The sequence below is a fragment of the Micromys minutus genome (assembly GCF_963924665.1).
Source record: "Micromys minutus genome assembly, chromosome: 2".
Lineage (NCBI taxonomy): Eukaryota > Metazoa > Chordata > Mammalia > Rodentia > Muridae > Micromys > Micromys minutus.
In genome coordinates, this window is record NC_137971.1 from 76,640,618 (window position 1) to 76,656,682 (window position 16,065).

Here is a 16,065-nt window from a genome sequence, read left to right on the forward strand (position 1 = left end):
CCAAGGTCTTTTCTCATTGATGATTTACTTGGATACAGAGTATCTCCCAGAGTCTGAGTCTCTGTTTTTGGGGTGGGGTGGGGGTGGTCTTCACTAAAACCCTAAAGCCTACACCCAGTGGTCTGTCATTAGACAGAGGACAGGGTTCATCCTCGGGTGGTTGTGGAACTCAGCATGGCCCCCAGGTTTAGGCTACCCTGCTAATCAATACCCTCCATTAGAGGCTGGTGTCAACCAGCTGCCCAGGCTGCCGGAGCACCTGCTTTCTTTTGTCTATGGCATTAAGGACTTTCTTCCTGGGGCCCAGCTGCATGTGGATATTCTGAAGGTCCTCATCAGAGCAAAGCAGCAGAGCCTCTAGATCAATCTGCTCTCTCATAAAAATGGGAAGGAATTCCTCCAGGTGCTGAGACTGCAAGAACACTTCCAACGGAGTGGCATCCACTGCATCTTCCTCCCATTCCACCTCTTCATCCCAAGGAAGATCCCCTGCAACGCTGTTCTCCTCTCTCTCCTCCTCCTCTTCTTCTTCATCTGCTCCTGCTGCTCCTTGTCTTTGGAAAAACTCACTGGGCATTTTAAACCCCAACTCCCTCTTGCTGTCTGAGTTGTCCTCAAGATCCAGTACTCTGTTTCTACTAAAAACAATACTTCCTAGACCTGGACGGTTAAGAATAGACTCATGCTGTACACCATTGGCTTCTTCTGTTGAGAAATGGAGCTTCTCTTTGAAGTCCTCTGGAAATGAGTCTTCCTCCTCCTCTCTGAACACTTCCATCACTGGCCTCTGCCCATTTCTTTCATCTTTCCCTATCTTCTCTGCTGTATCTTTCTTCTTAGATTTTATCTTGAAGGTATCTTTAATGCCTTTAGACAGTGATCCAAATCTACCAGCAGAAGCATTTGGAAGGGACGACCTAGAGAAGGTACTATGGGAAGAGGAAAGTGTCCCAGAGTCCTCCTTGCTATAAGTACGCGCCATCTTGTTTTGGTGTTTCTCCTGAAGCCGTTCACACTCTTTCATCTGCCTCCTGGCATTCTTCAGAGCCTGTTCCTTTAGTCTGGAGACCCTTTTGGGATTCATGGTGTTCTGCACAGTGGCAGCCTTATCCAGGAGAGCAACACATTCTTTCTGCTCCCTGCCAGCAGCAGCATCCAGTGGAGACTTCAAGTCATTATCCAGGGCAAAGATGTTGGCACCAAAGTTGACTAGAAATGAGACGCAGTGGGTATGGCCATTGGAGGCTGCATAATGTAGAGGAGTGTTCCCCCAGATGTCACACTTATCAGGGTCCCCACTAGAAAAGAAAATAGAAAATATGTATGTTGAATTATTTTTTTCACTGAATATAAGGTCTATAAAGAAAAACAGAAATAACCAACAAAATGCATGTTTATCCTGCCTTAACGTTGACATATGATGACTGCCAAGTTTAGCTGTGTCACAGCCAAATACCAGATGGCCAGAAAGAGAAGGAGCCATCCCTACCCCATGTCTCCCTTTTAGAAGAAAAGCTTCCCCCAACCTTTCTCGCTGTCATTTGCATATCACATTGCCCAGAGCTGGATCACATGGCTAAGAGAAAAGAAATATAGAACCATGCCTAATTCTAGTTCAGCTCAATTAGCAGTTTCCCCAAAGCCAAGAATATCATCCAAAGGCATCCTGGTAAATGTTTAACAATGGGCTCATTCATGGGAAAAATAAAGTCAAAAGCCTCATTTATAGCATCACAATGGTATAAATATACTTGTGAAAATTTTCATGTAACCACATAACCTCACTGGATGGAGAGATTGGAAGAAACATGCAATAATATACTATTTTATTTCTACTATAGCAATATCATGGACATGTGTAGCTTCAGAGTACACCTACAAAAAATTAGTGAACTAGTCATAAAGTGGTAAATTGAGGGCTACATTTTAATAAAACCTGTTCATTTGTAAGTTTATACAATTTCAATAATTTCTGTGTTTAATTGGCTTTCAATTGTCCTGACAATTTGGCAGTGTTCTCTGAGGACTTAGGGCTAATTCTAGCCAACACTTCAGCCCTCTCTTTAGTCAATTATGGGAAACAGAAGAAAAAGAAACCAGAAAAAAAGAGCTGCTATTTCCTGTGAGGTCTTAAGATGCAAGCACAGACCCTACTGAAACACAGGAGGGAGGCAGATTGGAAAAAAAAACAAAAAAACAAAAAACAAAAAGTAAAAAACCTCTCACCACTGCTGGTGGGGGAAGCTGGAAGAAAAATAGAAAAAAAAAAAAAGCCATACCCTTGCAAATGTCATCAATACCCGTAACTTTCTGATTCTACTTGGGTACTTGGGGTGGGTTTATTTTTTTTTAATTTTTTTGTTTTTATTTTTTGGCCCAAACATATAGTCAGCAGCAGCAGCAGTACCAGCAGCAACAACAGATTACCTATGGTTTTAATGAAATGCAGAATTTGGAGCCCAACCCAGATTTACTGAACCTTGACAAGATCTTCAGGTGACTCACAGGCTCTCTATGTTAATGTGGCAAAACCAGAATTATGTAATTTGATGACTCAGACTCGGGTCTCCTCCCTGCGAACATCTGTCTGACTGAGCTGTGAACCAATCATCATCCGGAGAGTAAAGCGAGACTCGAGAGTGCGATTGTTTTGAATGATGGCAACACATTCAAACATTTTAAGGTATTTTCAAAAATTAGATGTGTTTATTTTCTGTGTGTGTATGCTTGGATATGAGTACCACAGTGTGTATATAGATGTCAGAGGACAACTTGCATAGTTCTCTCAGTTCACCATGTGGAGCTCAGGGATCAATCTTAAAGCATCAGACTGAGAAGCAAATGCCATTACCCACTGAGCCATCTGGCTACCTACCTATCTACCTATCTATCTATCCATATATATATATATACACACATCTATATATATATATACACACACACATCTATCTATCTATACATACATACATACATACATACATACATACATACATACATACATCTATTTATCCGTCTTTGAGAAAGCATCTTATTCTGCATCTCAGACAGGCTGGAACTCACTATGTAGTCCAAGCTGGCCTCAAACTTGTGGTGAACCTCTTGAAGCACCTTCCTTAGAACCAAGATCGCAAGTATAAGCACCCACACCAGCCTAGTCCTTGTAGTTAAGTATTTGCTTAACTTATTTTATTAATCAAGTAGTAACACTCTATTGACCCAATTAGCTAATTTTTCCAGAGATGAAGAAGCCTGCATTTGTTTTTCTTCTTTTATCATCTGTAGTTTCTAGCGAAAACCTCAAAATCTGCCCAAAGACACACAGACAGAAACCAAGTTTGCTTCCTCAACGAAGACCAAGGAAAGAACAAGCTTCTGAAGCTGCAGCAGTGGGGTAGCTCCAGCTATGCCCTAGCCAGACAGAAACAGTGTTACCACATCCATTTTTCAAATGAAGACTGAACTCCAGAACTTCATGGATTTTTTTTTTTTAATGTTGGCTCAATTTTGAAACAAAAGCACAATGAAATCCAAGAAAAGTCCATTGTGGCCTAGGTCCAGCCATAGGCCGGCCTCCTATTTCACACAGAGAACAGCATGGGCACAGACAAGAGTGGCTGATATCACATGGCTTGTTTGGGGCACCCAGAGTGTATTTCAGCGTGACCAGACAGCATTGAGGTATGGGGAAGAAATGGGGAAAGGAAGGAAAGAAAATGAAATTGAATCTAAGCAAAGCAAATGGTAAATAATGCCATTTTGTCAGGCAGTCTCTGTTAAGAGGGCTCTAGCCAGTTAGCCCAATTTAATTAGTTTGGATCAAAGGAGACCCTTCCGTCCAGCCTTGGCACAGTGGAATCTTTGGGGAGCATGATTCTTCATCCCCAAACACATGGTTTCGCTTCTTGTTTACTTAACTGAACACCATTTTCAAAGAACCCCTTAAGTAACTTAGACATCAAAAGAGCACTGGAAAACAGCCAAGATGTGACTGCGGCATAAACAGAAACACGCTGCTTAAATTTGACTAAATTATCCTTGGTTTGCAGGAGCCAAAGAGTGCTGCGCAGGGTGAGCTGCTGCAGGAAGTAACAGGCTGCTGAGAGTCTGGGTAAGGTCCCTGTGCTCAGGCATGGGGTGAGTTCTCTCATCTCAGTGGGTCTTCAGTGATGCTTTCAAGATGGGAGGAAGACCGGGCAGAGGTGCATCTTCATTAAAAGAAAATTTCAAATGCAAAATTTCAGATTTACAAATGAAACTGTCAAGTAGATGATCCATGGGTTTCCCTGGTGCATCTAAACCCTAAGGACAACTTTCCAATTGATATAAAAATAAATCATTATTGTCAAGTTTCATGAAGTCTTTTTAAATTCAACCCTACTCACTCCCCTGCTTCTGTTTGTAAAGAGTCTTCTTATACAACAAAGGCTGCTTTTCAACTCAGAATCCTCCTACCACAGACTCCTGATTTCTGAGATCATAGGCATGCACCACAACACCTAATTCACATCTCTTATGTCTGTGTGTGTGTGTGTACATGTGTGAATGCTTCAATACATACATAGAGGGCAGAGGTTAGCATGGTTTTCTTCCCCAATCCTCCATTTTTTATTCTGTTTGGAAAAGGGAATCTCACTAAAACTAGATCTTGAGATCTCAGTTATTGCTCAACTGACAGCCCAAAACCTCCCAGTGATCCTCCTGTTCCTGCCTCTCAAGTGCAGGCCTCCAGTGTGATGTTGCTAAACCCAGTTTTCTGGGTCACATTTCTCAGAAAACTCACTGTACATACTTGCCCTGCCGTCTACAAACCACCCCACTTTGTTTTAATAGGCAGAATCTAATGTCAATATCCGATGGGTTCTTTGGGATAGAATTAATGTAGCGTTGGTATTTTCTTCCCCAAAGAGGAATTTTCTGAAGCAATTTTAAAATAAGCCATATTTTGCCCTTGATTTTTAGTAAGCAATAGTTTTAAGCAATAATTTTTTAAGTGGGCTTGTTTTTGTTGTTAAGTGGGTAATTTGCTTAAATTACAACACTCTAGGCATCTGTTCCCCTCCAATTCCTTCTTTTGAAGCTGATTGTGAATATGTGTAAAGCTGTTCCCAGAAAACAATAATTCTATCAAGAATGTTTTCCTATATATAAAAAAGAATTACTTGTACTTCTAATAATGAAGGAAATGCCAATTAAAACCATACACTGCCAGTGTTTGCCCGACCAACAGGAAATGACTGAAAAGTATCAGTTGTCTGTTTTCAGTGGGATCATGAGGGAAGGACCATGCTGAGAAAAGCATACTCTGGCTCAGATTCCTTAGAAGAATATACAGCAAAAGTCTGATGTTGGGGAATACCCGGAATCCACAGCTCTACTCTAAGGAATGTATCCCAAGGAAGTGTGAGGCTCTGGGCAGAGCTAAATGAGCAAGGTTGTTCCTGTTGATTCCAGTTACAATAGTCAACAAGATGTAAGTCAAACTGTCCTGGGGAAAACCAGAAATGAAAAGAAACTAAGTGTCATGAATAGGTTACTAATTGAATTGCATACACATATATATCTATATACACATATACACACTTACACAGACAGACAGACAGACAGACACACACACACACACACACGTGTGTGCACACACAATGGAATAATACTATTTTGCCTTAAAGAATAAGACAGCCCTGCATTTGGAAACATGGATGAGCCTGGAGGACATTATGTTCAGTGAAATAAGCGAGGCACCAAAAGACAAATACCTCACTGTTTCACTAAATGTGGATCTAAACAATATGGGACCTATAAAAGTCTCTTGAGTAGACAGACCGTAGTTGGAGGCAAGGAGGGAAGTGGAGTGGCATAGGTCTAGAGAATGTCCATTAAGCTGGGGAAGTTCAAGCAGTGCACTCCACAGTGGGGTTACCATGCAAGAAGCAATTTACAGACTGGAAAATTGTTAAGAGGCTATATTTTAAATACCATCATCGCAAAATGATAAGTATACAAGGTATCATATAATTAGCTTGACCCACTCACTTCGTGACATAGATGTATTTAAAATACCACACTGTATGTCAGAAGTAGATGAAAGGTTTTGGAGATAGGGACTTAGTATGAAGTAAGGCTCACAATCTTCCTGACTCAGAATGCCTCATGCCTGGCTGCGGGATTTTTACTTGTTGATTTCAAATAAATTAAATAATGATAAAGCCATACAAGAAAATATAGCATAGTCTTTAAAAAACAACTGCATGTATATCAACTTTTAACTGAAAATTGATAATGATATACTATTAACTTATCACCTTGTATGAACACCTTCTTAAGAAAAAAATGCACTTATACATATGGGCAAAAGAAAAGATTTAGATGGTAGTTATCAGCCAATATTTTGGAATGAATGACCTTGAAATTAGAATTATGTAGCAGAGACTGACAGACAAATTCACTTAAAATATATATTATATATGCATGTATTCAATAAATATATATTATGTATATATATATATTTATACTTAAAGTATCAACTTTTAAAACACTGTCAACATATTTTAATATATATGACAAAGATTGATGCTGTGAACTTTAAAAGCATTTTAAGGGCTGTGGAGATTGGCTGAACTAAGGCCCCAGGATTCACATAAAGCCAGGTCAGAGGTCTTCAGCCTTCCTCTGGCAAGATCAGAGTCCTTGGAGGGTCATGGGCCAGTTAGCCTATGAGCAGCAAGAGACCTTCTTTCAAACACTATGGGAAGTGGAGGCCTGACAACCAAGACTGTCCTCTGACCTCCACATGTACACCCTAGCATACTGACACTACCATTAACGCCCCCTCACACACACACACACACACACACACACACACACACACACACACACATACACACGTGCATACGCACACACACCTCTTCGAAAGCCAATTTTATAAGTCAATATTTAAGAACCCTTTATAAAAGAGAGACAATATTACAGACACACATCTCACAAAGACAGAGATACATGGCTGCTCAGCACTGACCTTTTCCTCCTCACTGCCCTGCCTTTCATCATGTAAAAGGGATTCCTTACCAAAGAAAGGAACTTGCTTTTTCATGATTTTGGATTTTTTTTTGCATCTTCTCTCTCTCCTACTATGTGAGGGTTCCACCTTTGTCCCTCCTCCCTCCCCAGAGGTGGCAGCAATGAAGGACCATCATGAAAACAGAGATCTCTAGGCACTGAACTTCTTGCCAACTTGATCTTGGACTCACTGGCTGCTCTTAAACTTATGAGAATAAGTTTTATCCTTCATAAATCACCTTGAGGCATTTTGTTATCATAGCACAAGTGCAGGCAACTGACAAAAAACTTCAGTTCTGAGAATTTATACTCAGAAAAAAAAATATGGACAAGGACTTATGTGGAAGAATAGTCATCACAACACTGCAAACTAAAAATAACAATTATGTATCAAACAGGGGGAAAACCTAAGAAATAAATTTGCTGATTATAATATTAAGGTGTCCTTGTAAATTAAATTGAGTGTGTTGTATACTTAATTGCTGTGATAAAATTGAGACATTAACTCAATAGAAGGAAGACCTATCTTGAATAAAGTTTCAGAAGATTCTGAATAGAGACTAGGCATGCTCTTCCTGACATGTTTCCCAGCTCAATGAGGTGTCTATATAGACAATCTGTTTAATCCAAACATATATGTTGACCCTCCTCTTCCTTTATTTGCCAAATCCAATCACTATCTAATACCCAAACTGTCACTCAAATCTCCCTGTCTACCCACACCCAATGTCACCATGTTAGTTCACTTTCACCTTGAATGTTCCTAGGCATTCTCCGTGACCACTGTACAATCATCAGAACGTCATTCATAAGCATAAATCTACCAGACTTCCTCCTTTGTAAATATGGGGTGTGGTTTTGAGGCTCTTAAGAGAAGATTCAAGTCCTTAAGAGAATTCTCTAGGCCCCTGACATTTTGCCCTTATGGCTTAGGTCTGTTCCTGTGCAAGTCCAGCCAAACGCAGTGTCTTCCATCCCCAGAATCCACAGTGCTCTGACTTAGGGGAAAACATTTCCCTCAGCCTTGATCAGCTACTTGTCTTTCTAATACCAGCTTAATTTCCCTTCCCTGGAGCAGACTTTGTCACATCTACCATAAGCTGCTTGCTTGGCTTCCCCTCTCGGATCTGATTGCCACAAGAGCACCAGGATGTTTTGTTGATAGGGACCATCTGGGCAGCACCAAAAATATATGAGAAGAATCAGAAGAGGAGGGAGTGGAAGAAAGTGAAAGAGGAAGAAGGGGAGGGAAGGGGGAGAGGTGGACTGTCACCAGATGCTAAATATGCCCTGTACCGGGGTCACTTGATTCCCTTACGCTTTACCCCCTTCCTCTTCACCCCACTCTTCTCACTCACTGAGTCTCCTTTTTTGCTCTATTTTTCCCCATCTGAAGTGTAGTGCCTACCCTGATTAGCCCTCTGGCAAAGAACAGGACAAGCAGAATAAAAGAGTTAGTGAAGATTTGAATTTAAAGCTAAGGGATGGTGTGTGTGTGTGTGTGTGTGTGTGTGTGTGTGTGTGTGTGTGTGTAAAGATCAACTGAAGACTCATTTTAAAGCTTGTAAAGCCAGAAATTCCATTCAAGCACCAGGAGTGTATACCAAGGCTGAGTGGTCATCAAAGATAGAATTTGGGGCACAACTGGAAAGTAAAATAAAGCCATGTACTAACCAAGGAGGATCACTGGACCAAAAATCATGGTGACTACTTTTTAGAGAGTTAACCATTTAAATTCCACGAAGATAATTTTCAGGGCATATAGTTATAATATACACCCCACCCCCTCTGCTGGAATGACTTCTAAATGGCTGTTTTCACAGGGAAAAAAACCAGACCTAGCTTAGTCTCCTTCTCTAAACACCAACTACTTAGAGAACCTACAAAGAAACAAAATGTCTATGTGAACATCTCTGTCTCTCGATGCCAGTGTGGTGTTCCCCACCCAGGGTGCCCTAACAGGGATTACTCACCCTCTACTGCAGATTATTTCTAGGGCCTCGAGGTTGCCATGGTAGGCTGCCAGAAGAGTGGGTGTCATGCCATCCTCATCGGAGAGATTCAGATCACGCTTGGTGGCCTCCTTCAGAAGTTCCAGGTAGCTGTCGCTTGCTGCTTGGTGATATCGGGTAGACATTTTTCTGCCCACCAGAGCTTGGCCAGGTGTCTTTGTCTAGGCAGTGCTGGTAACACTGTCTTCCAACAGTGCTGGTTAATCAGTGACAGGGAGTACTACCCAGGCCAAAGCTCATTCCACCCTTGCTCCTTGGAAGGCAGCCAGAAGGCCTGCAGTCTTGGACTTGGACTTTTAGTTTTGAGACCAACCATAATGCTGAAATCTGAGGCCTGTGGTGTCTGCCATGAGTTCGATGAAGCACATTTTAATCTTTACTGTGTCCATTAACAAGTGCCAGATGCGATACTGACCACCCAGGTACAGAAATTGAGAAATAATCTGAAACTCAGACTGTTTTAAGTTCACTTGTGTGGGAGAAGGGGTGTTTTAGTAGATTTTTGGAGGTATACCTTATACAACTTGAATTTAGCCATTTGAAGTATAAAATGAAAGATCTGAGTAAATTTACAGCCTTGGAATCTTTACCATAACATGGAGGAGAGAAGGCTGATTGACAGGCCAGAAGACAAACAGGTTACTCTCCAGGAACTACAACAACAGCAACAACAAAAGTTTGGCCTAGAAAGCATCACAAAAAGGAAACAGCACGTTCTGACTGCAGAATGACATAAGTGAGGGAGGCCAATCTAAACCAAGTAAACTCAGAACCACAGGTTGCACCATGTGAACCCAGTATCCCCTGGAAATCAAATATTAGCCAATCAGGACTGTCCTCATTTGCATGATGGAGATTGCTGTGGTGGACCACCCTGACTATAGAGGACAGCTTCACTATTTCCCACTTCCATACAGCACTATCTCATGTAGGTGGTCTTTTTGTTGGTTTATTCAATGAATGTATTAAATTCTAGTTTTGCCAGACTTGTAAATTCAAACACATGCCAATTACCCTCTTGTAAACTCAGTTTTGCAATGTTTTCTCCACACTAAAACCATCCCTCATGAGTCGATAGCCCCAGAACCCTTCCCAACTTAGACTCTCCCATACCACATAGACAAATGAGTAAATGTAAAAACAGAACATTTAAAACATATTCTTTGTGTTTATTAGCAATTCCTATTCCCAACCCTAGGAAACCATGAATTAACTTTCTCTCTATACAGTTGCAATTGTGAGCACTTTATATCACTGGAATCCTGTGACAGTTATTTAAAAGAAATGTGTTTTGAAGTTTATGTTTTAATTGTCGAATAATATTCCACTACAATAGCATAACAAATATCCTTTATCCATTTGATACTTGTACTGGTTGGATGTTTAGGTTGCTTTCATCAGTTAATGATGAAAAATGTTAAGAACAGTCACATACATGTTCCTATGTAAACATATTTTTTTACATTTCTTGGGCATATAGCAAGGCATGGAATTTCTGGGTTTTGTTGCAATTTCTATTTAGCTTTAAGAAATTGCCAAATTGAACTTGTAGTGGTTTACAGAACTGTAGGAAACTACAGTTGACCGGTGGATTGTCTATTTCAGAAGAGTCGGTGGAGAGAACTGCATAAAGAAATATCTTAGGTAACAGATAAAGGATGTGATCATTATACATACACTAAAACCTCACAATACAAATGAGATATACTTTAAATGTACCATGTTAGAAATTGTGTGTGTGTGTGTGTGTGTGTGTGTATGCGCGCGCGCGTGCGCACGCGCATGTACACATGTGCATGCACATATAGGGATTTGGCTTCACAGATAAAGTACTTGAATCTTGAGTTTGAGCCCCAAAACTCACATAAAAAGCCAAACACAGAAGCACCTGTCTGTAGTTCCAGCTCCTACTTCAAGAAAGGTAATAACAACCGAAAAATCCCCAGAAGCTCACAAGACAACCTGCCAGGAGTATGCAGAAGTGAACAGGAGCCTCTGCCTCAAATGAGGAACAAGGAGTAACACCTGAGGCTGTTTCTTGTATCCACACTTATGCCAGGACACTTACACACACTCATGATCACACAGAAAACCATGCATGTACACACATTCTCTCTGTCTCTATCTCTATCTCTGTCTCTATATCTCTGTCTCTCTCTCTGTCTCTGTCTGTCTCTGTCTCTGTCTCTGTCTCTGTCTCATACACACACACATACACACACACACACACACACACAGAGAGAGAGAGAGAGAGAGAGAGAGAGAGAGAGAGAGAGAGAGAGAGATTACCATTTTCCAAAGTGGCTAGACCATTTCATATCATAAAAGGATATTATGTGTAGGGGTTCTGATTTCTCCACACCCTTACCAGCTCTTGAAACCCCCCCCCCTTTTTGTGTGACATCTCAGTGGGTGTGAAACAGCACCATTGTGGTTTTCATTTGCATTTTCCCACCAGCACCTTTCAAGCTCTTTTCAGCCATTTCTGCATCTGGTATTTAAATCATTTTCCCATGTTCCGGGCTGTCCTGGTACCAGTGGATCATAAGCGTTCTTTATACAGTCTCTGTACAAGTCCTCTCTTAACTATGTGGAACAGAATGAAAGGGGGGAACAGATCAAAATTTATAAGATGGGAGTTGAAACAGAGTTTAGGAGAACATTTGTGGGAATTATTACACTTAAGTTGCAAATTTGTCTGTTATCAACCTAAAATTAAATGACTCAAATTCATCAGTTACAAGATTCAACTATGTGTTATATGAATAGATGAAGCTAAGACAAAAAATTGCAGCAAGACTAAAAGTAAAAATTTATAACAAGTAAATATGAGTCTTTAAAAATATTGGTATAGCTAAACTTGTATTAGACAGGAAAAAGAACAAAATTTGTATAGATAATGAAAGTAATACTGATGAAGGAAAGAAAAATAATAGTTTTGAGTTTTTATATACCTAAAGCGGTGGTTTGAAAGAGATTCCCCTTGTAAGCCTCAAGAGTATTAATACTTGGTCCCCAGTGGTAGCTGCTTAGGAAGGCTTAACAGGTGTGGCCCTGTTGAGGGCTGTATGCCACTGGGTGATGGGCTCCCAGGTTTCAAAAGACTCTTGCCATTTCAAGTCAGCCTCCTGCTTGTAGTTTGAGATGTGCCCCTCAGCCACTGCTCTGGCCTCTACTCTGCCACCATGAGCTCTACTCCTCTGGAACTTTAAGAGCAGAACAAACTCCTTTGTCTATGAATAGTTTTGGTGATGGTGTTTTATCTCAGCAATAGAAAAGCAACTAAGATACTCAATAACAGAGACTGTGGAGTTGCTCAGTGGGTAGTCTTCTGTTGCCAAGCCAGACCTGAGTTTGATGCCTACAAGTTCTTCCCCAACCTTCACACACAGCATGGTATACACACACTCATACACGAATAAACACACATAATATATACCCAATAACACAACCTTTAAGTAGAAAGGGGAATTAAGTAGAATTTAAAGAAAAGCAAATATATAACTATTGTTGAGATTTCTAATGTACTCTATTATGGCAGTAAATAATAATGGTGACATAAAGGATTTGAATACAATTATCAAGCTTTATCCAATAATTACATATAGGATCTTGTACCTAACAAATACTTGAATGGTTACACACACACACACACACACACACACACACACACACACACACACACACAATTTATAAAATAAAAACTAATCTAACAAAAAGTTTTATAAATACATGTTTTCTGAAGGCATGAGTAGCAATCTAGGCATCTATATTCCGATTTTTTTTTCATTTAAAAACATACCATTTATCATTTCCCCTCCTCATACACTGCTTTTCCCCACACTGTTAATGTCTTCACTAGACTGATGTGAAGATGGTCAGTTTTTGAAGTCGGTAATTGTGCAGTCAGCTTAAGTCTTTTGGTCAAACCATTATTCCAAGAAAGTCTGGTTTTCTCCTCTGCATGACTGCACAACTCCCACCTCCAGGTTCTTCACAGTAATTATCTCCTCTGATGCTCACTAGAGTTGTTGTTGTTTTTTCCAGTTTCTATGTGAACATCAGCAAAAGCTGTATAAGCTTCCTGAAAGACAGTGTTATTCAACTACAAGAGACAGGTTTTGTTTTAAGGAGAAGGCGAGGGTGAATAACTGGATATTTCAGGGGAAATGGAGGAAAAAGAAAGGATAGATTGTTCTTCAGTTTTTGCACAAGCCTCTGTGATTTAGACACAAATGCATTCATTAGTGTAATGTAACAGAGAAAAGTATAACCGGAGAAAAATCTCAGAGATGAATTACTTATAATATGATCTTAACAGTCAATCTTCCAAGAGTCAGCTGTCAGGAGATGATGTTAATGATAATGAAGAAGAAAATGAAGAGGGTCCAGATGAGAATAGAGGCGGAGAATAAAGAAGGTGCAGTGAGGGCTGGTGAGCCGGTTCAGTGGGTAATGGTGCTTGCTGCCAAACCCAATGACCTGAGTTCAGTCCCCAATCCTCAATCTGGTAGGAGAGAACTGACTCCCTCAAATATGCCAGGGAGTGAGCATGCACACACATTTGTAGTAAATGTTACTAAAGGAAGAGGATGAAAGGGAAAGAGGAGGAGGAAGAAGAAAAAGAGGAGGAAGGGTGAGAGGAGAAGAAAAATGAAAATGGAAGTCAGGAAGGTGAGGCGTAGGAGAGGTGCTTGGCTTCAGCCATTCTTACCACCCACCATGGGGCAAGAACTTACAACTAACCCAAATGTAAGATAAAAGGCACACTGACCCTTTGAAATAAAAGCCATGATAGTGGCTGGAAGGCAAGGAGAGATGATTCCTTAACACTGTCTGTTTTTTCCCTAAGCTTTGTGAGGTTCCAACAGGGGTTGGAATGCATGCTAGCTTGGCGGGCATGATTCCAGTGTGTTAAAGAGTAAGCTAAGATATAAGTAAGCCATGCACCAGGTGGCAGAGCCCATGAGCTACAAACCAGCAGACACAGATGCCAGCCTGGGTTCCTCCTGGGCACTGTTCTACTCTGGTGCAGAGGCACAGCTTTGGAACCAAGTCGGGCAGGTCCTGAATGCCTCTGCTGTGCAATGGAGGCAGTGAAGTCCTGCCTCTGAGCAAACTTCTCTCCTCCAACAGCCAAGAATTACAGAGGACTAATGAATAAAATAGCATGCTACTTTGAGCAGCCAACAAAGTCTCTGTAAAATTGGGGCTCCTACGGAAAGACTAATGTCCGCTCATGAAAAATAACATAAAATAAGGGCCACACTACTCTAAGCAGCTGGTCTCTTTGAACATGGACTCCCATGGGAAAATTGGTGACTGCTTGGCAGGGCACATGACACTTGGCCCAGGCCAAAACCTCCAAGCAGATACAATGTGACTCAGGAACATGCTTATACACTAAATGGAGGGAATTTTAATAAAGTTGAATACAGACAAGGATATTAAATTAAGAAAAAGGGTAAGATAAATAAATCCATATAGATACTAATCTCCAAAGAAGGGAGAAAGAAATGGGAATTGATGTAAATGTTTTCAAAGGTACATAGATACTAAATAAATAAATTCATGCCTTTGATCTCAATACTTGGGAGACAAAGGCAGAGAGATAGAAAGGTTTCTCATGAGTTTGAGGCCAGCCCAATCTCCAAAATAAATCCAAACCAGCCCAGGCTACATAGAGAAACCCTGTCTCAATAAATAATATTATTTTTAAAAATTATTTTAATTGTTTTAAACCATCAAAATGATGGTAGTTATAAATTCAATGGTTACAAAGTTATTGTATATCCTCCTTGAGAGAGGTAAAAAATAGAGCAGACCTAGATAGAAAAAGCAGCTGCTGGACTGAATTTATACTTCGAATGACCTCAAAATGCTGGACAAAGGATATGCTATGTTGGAAAAGAAAATTTATGCTTATGTCAACAGGAAAGGAGAAAAGGGTTTGGATCCCATCCAAAATTATAAAACTCGGATTTGACAGAGACTCCCTGACGATCTTGGCTATAGACAAGAAGAAACAAATCAAGACCAAAACAGGTAACTTGTGTATGGTAATCCTATACTTGGGGACAGCTCTGGAACTGAATGAGACTTAAATGCTACATACAGACTAAACTCCTATTGGCTACAGAGTCCTCCAAATGTATTGCATGCCATCCTTTCATATGTATAAATGGAGATTTATATTGTAATTTGGTTATATGATCAAACAAACTTCTAAAGAAAGACACTTGTCTTTACCCTACTAGAGCAAGGAACAGAAAAATCATCTTTACTTGATCTGTGTGCACTGCACTTTGCATATGAATATATTTATAGAAATATATATTGCTTGTGAGACTTGTATGTTGTAGAATGGAAGGCTAATGAAGATCCAACCTCGAGGATGGAGCCTGCTTCAGACTGATGTTGTTTCTAGAGACGTGCCTCCAGAACAGCTTCAGGAAGGGCTATTGATCCCAAATGACCTCCGCTCATCCAGACTTTCAGATTGATCCAGTCAGGACTTCCCTTAATCAACATATAGAGACTGAACAACAAAAGATACCAGCTAGCTTTCTTTTGTCATAACCATTTTTCCAATTTCCTTTTAGGCCCCCAAACAGGAATTCTTTGCCTCAGTTCAGCAGGAGGCAATTATAAAAAAAAAAAAAAAAAAAAAAAAAAACTGTTGTCCCAGTCCCTTAAGCTGGAGTAAATAATTTGGGTCATTTTAGGGGTACTTATACATAATTATGGTCTTGAATAGGAAAAAAATTAAGTAGGGAACTTAGACTCAGAGAGTTCCATCTTTCCTTTTATTTATTCTTTTTTCTGTCTTAAATAAAGGGAAAGGGGTTGTCTTAGCTTGAGTTTTACTTCAATAAAGAGACACCATAACCAACAATAAAGCACAACATTTAATTGAGGCTTCCTTATAGATTTTAAGGTTTAGTTCATTTTCATCATAGCAGGAAACATAGCAGAATCCAGGCAAGCATGGGGCTAGAGG

General features: G+C 40.3%; 1 protein-coding gene across 1 annotated transcript; it reads right to left on the minus strand.

Moving 5' to 3' along the window:
* Positions 1-217: 217 nt before the first annotated feature.
* Positions 218-9,190, minus strand: ANKS4B (ankyrin repeat and sterile alpha motif domain containing 4B; the record flags this gene model as incomplete). The annotated part of the gene is made up of 2 exons (XM_080911779.1): positions 218-1,298; positions 9,027-9,190. The coding sequence occupies 2 exons, from the start codon at positions 9,188-9,190 to the stop codon at positions 218-220; spliced, it is 1,245 nt and encodes a 414-aa protein (XP_080767905.1).
* Between the last annotated feature and the right edge of the window lie 6,875 nt (positions 9,191-16,065).